The 8,941-nt window shown below is 33.2% G+C and overlaps 1 protein-coding gene across 1 annotated transcript; it reads left to right on the top strand.

The window, feature by feature from the left end:
- Window positions 1-3,048: 3,048 nt before the first annotated feature.
- LOC118196224 (uncharacterized) lies at window positions 3,049-7,678 on the top strand. Its single transcript, XM_085819604.1, has one exon. It carries the CDS (start codon window positions 3,564-3,566, stop codon window positions 4,464-4,466), a length of 903 nt encoding a protein of 300 aa, XP_085675730.1. The 5' UTR covers window positions 3,049-3,563; the 3' UTR covers window positions 4,467-7,678.
- Window positions 7,679-8,941: the final 1,263 nt, after the last annotated feature.

Raw genomic sequence — 8,941 nt, 5'->3', positions numbered from 1 at the left:
AATGAAACAACAACTTCGCAATAACACTAGGACTACCCTTCAGTTTACCTTTAATCTATACTAAATGCTGATTTTAATAGTGTGTAACGAATGAAACTTGACTCATTTGCACAAATCACATGAAAATATAATTTTACACACAGTTATCCATGTTAAATTTTCACATTACCTGTGGATATATGGGCATATAAATTAATTTGTACACTAACTCATGGAAGCACTTCCGCAGAGAACACGGTAAATGTAAACATCGCCTACTTTGGCGATAATAGTTCAAACCCAGCGGATTTATCCTATTCGCTTGTTCAAAGGTTGCAACCATTCCTCTTGCGTTCATTTTGTTAAATTATCACTGTCAATGTTCGCATTTGCAGATTTATATTCTTCTTCTCTTATTTATTATTATTTTTTCTGATTTTTTTAACAACGAATAGGTAAGAAATATTTTCATATAATTAAAGAAGTTTTCATAGATAGACGCCGCTTCTCGGTTCGGGATGAAACGAAGAAAATATGGCGGGAAGGGGCAAATGCTAATTTGTAACACGACTGTTCTTAATTATTAACTGCTGTAAGCACGCAGACCCGTGAGGTTTCCAACAACTAAAATAATTTGTTTTCGTAGGCCGCAAAAATGTGTATGTACATTTTAAATGAGTAATGCTTTTATTTTTATTATTGGTTATTTTCATCTAAAATTATGAGAATAAATCAATTTTTATGGCGTAAAATTTTAACAAGACAATATATTGTTAATGCTTTTCTAACAATAACCTTTCAGAGGATGGCAGGTGTCACATAAATAGATGATTAAATTGAAATAAAAAATATTATTGATTATCTAAGATGACAGAATAGTTTGATGCATTCCCATGGTCATCAAAATTAGCAAACCACTACTGCTGTAAGGGATATATTCCTTACACTTACACATGTTTCTGTGCTAACTGGAATTTAAGGCACTTTTTTTTCCGTATATCACGTTTAACCTGTTAATTTCAGTATATCAATACTAATTTACATTTTTTAAATGAATTTTTATTCTGTTATAAATGCTTATATATTGTCTTATGCTTAATATATTGTTTTCTGTGCTAACTTGAATTTAATACAAATTAATTTTCATATATCACGTTTAACCAGTTAATCTTACATCTACATGCTTATTATCTGTGAATTTTTACTACCATATGCTTAATATAATGTTTTGTCTGGTAACTTGAATTTACATGCCCTAAAAATCACGTTTACGGCTCAGCTCATTCGAGCTTGGTGAGTAAAAATGCAACGATACCAACAGGTTCTTTACCGAAGCGGCAACAGGTTCTCTGCAGATGAAAACTCGTAATTAATATGCAAAACCTATATTTGTTTTCTTATATAAAAATACATTTTAATTTTCAAAATAAAAAATCTCAGTCATATCAAGTCATCAGTCACTTCACAAATACTATCATCATCAGAGTCAGAAAGCTCAAATGGTAGAGATGCACATTCATCACCAGCAGTTAAGGAATAGTATTCACCAACCAGCAATTTCAATTCTTTCTTTATTTCTTCAGCTTGCTGAAATGTTCTTTCAGTTAAATTATCATAAGTTTCTGCCCATTTATCTTTGCTTGCATATGCAGCTGCACAAATATGTCCTGCACTTAAAAATACTTTATTATGTATCTTTTTAGAAGATTTATTTCCCAATTCATGATTAGTTACATTTTCAGTTGGGGATGCATTGGTATTTTCTTTTTCAATGCTTTCCTCAGTAGATAAACTTTGTACAGTATCAGAATTTTTTTCAATGGTTATAGGATTCATCTTACAACTGGAAGCAATAGCAGCATGCAATTTATTCTGAAATTTTTTATTGATAGTTAATTTCAAAGCATATTCATCCTCAGAAAATGTTTTATCAACACCGGTACCAATTGCTTTACTTTGTGATGTATTTGTTGGCTTGCTATTGGATTTGTTATTAATAATTGTAACTGTTAATTTCGAATGACTAGTTTTCTTTAATTTCACTCTCTTTTTTGGAGCATATTTATATCCGGGATATTCTTTCATGTGTAAATGGCGCAAACGGTCTGCTTCTTCAATGAATGGTTGTCTCTGCTCTTTCGTCAAGAGTTTCCATCTTTTACCCAACAATTTGCTAATCTCAGCATGATGCATATCAGGCTGATGTTCAAGTATTTTCTTCCTTTCAAACTGACTCCAAACCATGAAAGCATTCATAGGACGCTTAATATGTTTTGCTGTTTTTTTACATTTAGTTGCATCCGTGTAAGGTGTAGAAGAATTAGAATAAACACTCAAGGACCCAAACTGATAGTTTTCAGCATTATTCGAAGAATCTTTACTTTCTGTGTTTGCCATAATAGCACAATTTAAAAATAATACTGTATTAGCCATAGATATCATTAATTATTGTTATTATTGTTTTGATATTAATATCATTCAACAATAAAAAAGTTATTACTTCTTGACAGCGTAATGCACGTGTCCATGACTATGATAGGCTGCATAAATTTTAGGAAAGTAATTTGCGTCATCTTGCACTAAAGCAGAATAATATTAAGTTTATAAATGCACACTGATGTTCTTTTATTGAAATTCTTTCACTACATAAATGCATTATTTATCTCATCAAGGTCCCTTCTTCTACAATCTAATTACTGTTGCCAACCTAGAAGATGAAACCAAAGCTACTATATACGCAGCTTAGTAAAGAACTTTGTATGGAACTCTGTTTTATTAATCCGGTGAAATGGAGTTATGGCTCTGAATGCCTAATACTGAGCCTAGTACTTAATATTGTCAGTTCACATTGATCATGGCTGACTGAAGCCCAGGGCCTCACAATATTTTTAGAATAAATTAATGTCATTAATTAAGCTTTTGTTAATTCAGGTTAAGTTTTATATGATAGATTTCTTTTCTAGATTATATAAATGCATAATTAAACACTGTATTTTAAAAGAACGTAATGTACCGTTTAGTTAAATATAGGAAATCTATCTTTCAAATGCTTTATTGGAGGCTGGAGAACAGACTTGCACTCATATTGAAATATTTAAAGTATATTGATTCGTTTCAATCTGAATACATAGTTATTTTCTTTATTATATTTCATTTTAAAAATTTTCATCTAATTTCCTTTGTTAATGATTTTTCGGGTTATTGAAATTCTTTTGTAGCTAACGGCAGCGGAAATTGAGTTAGTTATAAACGAGCTGTCTGTGCGATGAAGTTTGGCCAAAGAACATATATAGGTATTCTTTCGTTTGGGGTAACGAGAATATATATGCACTATTATCTACCATAAATTCAGTCCTTGCCAAATATTGTGCAAAAATAATGTGTTAATGATACCAGAAAATCCTCAATATGTAGTAAGAAAAGTAACACAGTGTTGTTTTAGAGCAAACTGATGCAAGATTATTTTCCAAAATTTTGCAGTGCTGCATTAAAGGTATGTGCTTATTTTCACCTTCGGAAAATATGAATACTTGATAACGGATGATATTAATATCAAAAGAGTATTTAATAATTTTTAGTATACTATGGCAAATCTAGAACCTGAAGATACTTTGAATACTGAAAGCTATCAGTTTGGGTCCTTAAGTGTTTATTCTAACTCTTCCACGCCGTACACAGATGCAACTAAATGTAAAAAAATAGCAAAACATATTAAGAGGCCTATGAATGCTTTTATGGTTTGGAGTCAGATTGAAAGGAAGAAAATGCTTGAACAGCAGCCGGATATGCGTAATGCTGAGATTAGCAAATCATTAGGTAAAAGGTGGAAACTCTTAACGAAAGAGCAGAGACAACCCTTCATTGAAGAAGCAGATCGTCTGCGCCATTTACACATGAAAGAATATCCTGGTTATAAATATTCTCCGAAAAAGAAAGGGAAATACAGTAGTAAGCCAACAAATGCATCGCACAGTAAAGCAGTGGGTTTCTGTGTTGATAAAACATTTTCTGGGGATGAATGTGCTTTGAGATTAACAATGAATAACAAAATTCGAAATAAGCTGCAAGCTGTTATAGCTTCCAGATGTAAGATGAATATTTTAGCTGTTGAAAAAAATTCTGATAGTGTAGAAAATTTATCTACTGAAGAGAGCATAGAAAAAGAAAATACCAATGCATCCCCAACTGAAAATGTAACTAATCATGAATTGGGAAATAAGTCTTCTAAAAAGGTACATAATAAAGAATTTTTAAGTGCAGGACATATTTGTGCAGCTGCATATGCAAGCAAAGATAAATGGGCAGAAACTTATGATAATTTAACTGAAAGAACATTTCAGCAAGCTGAAGAAATAAAGAAAGAATTGAAATTACTGGTTGGTGAGTACTATACCTTAACTGCCGGTGATAAAAATGCATCTCTACCGTTTGAACTTTCTGAACTGAATGGTAATGACATTTGTGAAATAATCTGTAATCAAAAATGAAATTATTATTAATTCTACTTACCTTTCTGAATTTCCTTCTCAGTCATATTGCATTCCATATTTTCATTTGTGACTTGCACATTTTTCTTACAAATTGTTTCTGAAATAAGTGAGATGAACTGCTTTGAAATTTCTAGTTGACTGATTGCTCCCCTTAAATACATATTAATTATCTAATCTTGTTGATGCTACTTTGGTATATGGTTGCACGGATTTGAAGTATTTCAAATAATGGTATGCAAATTCCTTATTGCTTAAGTGTACCAACAATCCAGTGGTAAAGTGGCTGAACACCGGTAGTTTGGCCTGTGTTCAATTCCCAGTGCATGGACTAGCTGTATATGCATTTTTGTATTTTTCTCACGTGGAACATGAGTACAAGTCAGGTTTCCTAAAGAAGCACTTCACAAAAGCATTCGTTTTTATAGGCAGATAGCCCTTATGTGTTTTGCCATACTGAATCAGTTATGTAACAAGTACCTTGCATTCATTTCATGCACTTAACTGTATAGATGTTAGTGTATGATTACTATTTGGGATCTCTATTTGAATGAGTGAATGAAAGAAAATGCAATTAATTGAAACATTTTGGTCCTACAGCTGTTCCCAGTCTTTTTTTTTTTTTTTCACTCTGTACACTACTTTCAACAGAGCCGTGTCTAGGGTTTTCAGCACCCAAGTACAGCTGAAATTTTTGTGCCATTTTCTGTGTGCCTAGAATGGAAAACATTTCATTCTAAAATTTCCTAACATCAATTTGGTATATCCTAGATGCTGTGCCCGGGGATAGAAGTACCTTCTTTTCCTACCTTAGCTACACCCTGGACTTTCAACAAGTACAGTGGTGTTCCTCATCTGTAACATGAATATGAGCCATTTTCTGTAAAGTCATCTCTTCCCTTAGACAGATCGTCCTCATGTAATTTGGCATGATCCTAATAATCATTCTGTGCAGAATGATTTGAATTCATTGCTAACCAAAAATATTATTTGAGACCATAACGTGTTAAAAGTCATAGAAAGCAACGATTGCAGACAGGATTTCAATATAGTCTGTTATGGAAAAATTTACCGTACCCTTTGGTGAATTGTTTCTTTTTTTATGCTAAGATCGGCGGCAATTTCAAGATAGTAGCTACACAAAACCAAATAAGAAGACCTGCACAAACTCTATGTTCATGTACACATCGACCTATTTTCACTTAAAAAAACATCAGACTTGTGCAAACTAGGCATTGCTTAACTTTTCCATCTACACATCGATCTATTTTCACTTAAATCAGGAAGCTAAAAGTTAAAACTATCATGGTAACCAGAAAAATTTTGCCACTGTCTTAACACACAGGGATAAACAAATAACCATAAATACATATTTCCTAACATAAAAACATTAAACAACAAACCTTTTAACAAAAATTAACACACGGAGACGAATAAATAAATGAAACAGCAATTTTTTAACTTACCTTTTTTTCACATCCATACGTTTAGACTTCCCACCACGATCTCCTCCATCCTTCACGTAAGCAATTCAATTAAATTTTTCGACTCATCCGCTGTTAATCAACATTCATCCTCTTACCCACCTCGGGCATACTCAAATGATGGTACCCACAGCAAAATAATAGCAAATTCAAAATCCCAGACTATGGCACACATGTGTAAGCAAACATAGCAACTGAAAAGAATAGTAAGAACCAAAAACCCAGGTCCATTTGAAAGGGTTGCTATTACAAAAAAGTGCAGTGGGCTTCCAGATTTCACAAACAACCAATACCGCTTGGCGATTTTTAGACGAAAACTAAGGGGTACCGTAAAGTAAATATTAGCCATCTGTTACTTTAACTCTTTGAAATCCAAACCCTTTGCTAAACTGTATTCTCAAAATACCGAACCGCCCAAAATACTTTTCCAGTTTCACAGCAATTGCCTCCCCTCCCTGTCCATTAACGCAGAAAATAAGTGTGAAGATTTCGAATGACATCCTTTGTACTTTCTAACAAAGATTCCATTAGCCTTTGGCCCCGTTCTTTATGAATCTATTCTGAAGGACAGACCAAGAAGCTTTTCTGTCTTTGTTATGATCACGACTTAGAAATTTTTTATTTCTGATATTTTTATAAGAAGGAATAAATTGATTAAAACTAAATATAATGTTTAAATTTTTAAACTGCAATTTTAATGCTGTTTAAAGCTTAAAAGCACACTGTACCACAAAAGAATCGACAACGAAATGTCACGAGCAAGCAAAAGATAAGAAACCTCTTAGGACAAGCTGTCTGCAGTAAACTAATACAATGCATTTGGGGAAACTGCACCTGCTACTGCATTCCTTAGTAGGAGGGAAGAAAACAAGATTACAGTCTTGGGCAGTTCTGGTTTTTTCAATGTAGGGCCGTGTCGGGCGGATTGGTTGTGAAAAAGTTAAAAGAAGCACATCAAAGTCTCAACAATTTATAATTAATTTTTTAATAAGTGTTGTTATTTGTGTGTAATGATCGTTCGGCTAATCTTTGAAATATGGTAACAGGTAGTTTGGCGACATTATGGAAAGGCGATAAAGGTTACTAGCTGGAACTTTAGCAGTGTACATGGATAAAGTCAAGAGTGTGTGCAATGCCATTTTTGTGCAATTCTGGGATGTTTTTTTAAGTGAAAATAGGTCAACGTGTTCATGGATACCGTGTATGTGGAATTCTTAAAAACGCGGCAAGCAGATTGCGATTCTGCACTTTCTCCCAATTTCGCACCTAATCTTCGTCATGATTAAGCATTTTTGTTCCATAAAAGTTCTAGTATAAGAGTAATTCGGCTAGCAGATTGTTGGGGGGGGGGAAACATGCTTTTATTTCGTGAAAACAAAATGGCGTCCAAAACAAAACTAGCAGGTTGCTGTAGCAGGGTTGGTCGCCAAAAAATTGCCAAGTTACCATAATCCAAAGATTAACCGATCATTCTTACCTTTAATAAAATATAGGTCAGGTGATCTTCTACTCGTGTATGCTAGTCATGTTAAATTGTCTTCATATGAGCTCTGATATACTTTTGAAGTTAAAAGATGGTTTTATATATTTCAAAATGAATTATTGATAATTCTAGAATTGCGATTCGTTTTAATTTGACTCTTTTTTAAAAAATAGTAATATTGTTTAGCAGTTGTCATTTTGTTTTATGATTTGAAATTGAATTAATAAAAATATTTTTTAATTCTATTAATACCCCAATTGGTGTACTGCAATGTTTAGTAGAGATGGTCAAAAACCATTCACTTACTGAAGTGAATCGGTTCTTTTTTACAACTCGCCACTGACAAACAATAACTTTAATGAAAATGATCTAGAACAAGGGATGATTCGAGTATTTAGTAAGGGTAAAGCAAAGAGCGGAAAGAATCGAATGAGTAGGGAGATCGAAACTAGTTAACAAGTAAAGAATTGGTTAAGCCACAGCATTAGACGAATTGATCCAATCAAATGCTGACTCTCTGAACTGATTTCTTTGAGCTGTAGCTTGAGATTCCCTAAAGCCTGCTTTCTACATAAAACTTACAATAAAAAATTTTCAAAAAATTTGAAAATGATTAAAATTGAACTTAGAACATAAAAGGATAAACATTCTTTTCTCCAGTAGAGTGAGAATTGAATTTTCCTGCAATGCTACCAATTTCATTTCACTGTTTCTCGGCAAATCAGGCATTTGCTCGCTCAGTAAACTGAATCAGTTCCTGAATGAATAGCAGATTTCTATTTCTGGCACACTTTCAACAAGAGCTAGCCGTGAATTGCAATAGCTATAACTAGAAGCTACAGTTCCATTTTCTAGAATTGGAGTTAGCTCCGTAAAGTTAATCATTTCAGAAGCGTATAGAGTCTTGTATTCTTAGGAAGCATAAACCAACGAGCACTCAAAAGATTGTATGAGGAATTATCATCAGGTCTTGACAAGAACAGAAAAATTCTGAAGAAGGGTATAAAAAACCTTTTGCATATATTTGAACAGATGACCTCATTTGGCCATACATAAAGCCAACACTTCTGGCTTAACTGAAACAGGTAATGTTGAACTTAAAATGTAATTAAATTAGCCTAACCGTCTTGCAAGATAATTTAAACATGCAGGAAGGCTCTGACTCATAAAAGTCGGCGGAAATACGTCTAATGGCTAGAAGCACTTGAAGCCACAGAATAAAATTGCTATTTAGTCAAAGTAACAACGTGACCTCATGTAGGCAAAACACGCTCTAAAATCGCCTTCCAAAACCTTTATTTAAATAGAACTTCTTTCTACCTTAATTTGGCAGGAAAGCATGGTTGTGAGAATGAAAGGAAAGTTCTTTCAACTAAAATTTAACTGTTACTCAAAATAAGTAAATAAATCCTTACAAGCAGATCGTGTAACTCTTGTGCTTGGGTTTGAATCCCAGGAAAGGCAGGGATGTGTGTAAATGAATATATCTATGTGGTATTGGAAGGAGG

This window comes from Stegodyphus dumicola, chromosome 6, assembly GCF_044657685.1.
Source record: "Stegodyphus dumicola isolate Sdum_Otavi_A_Nest chromosome 6, ASM4465768v1".
NCBI lineage: Eukaryota > Metazoa > Arthropoda > Arachnida > Araneae > Eresidae > Stegodyphus > Stegodyphus dumicola.
Note: the sequence above shows the minus strand (reverse complement) of the source record. Positions and strands in the feature narration are given on the sequence as shown.

Excerpts from the sequence above, each read along its gene's own strand:
- LOC118196224 (XM_085819604.1), top strand. The coding sequence starts at position 3,564 with ATGGCAAATCTAGAACCTGAAGATACTTTGAATACTGAAAGCTATCAG.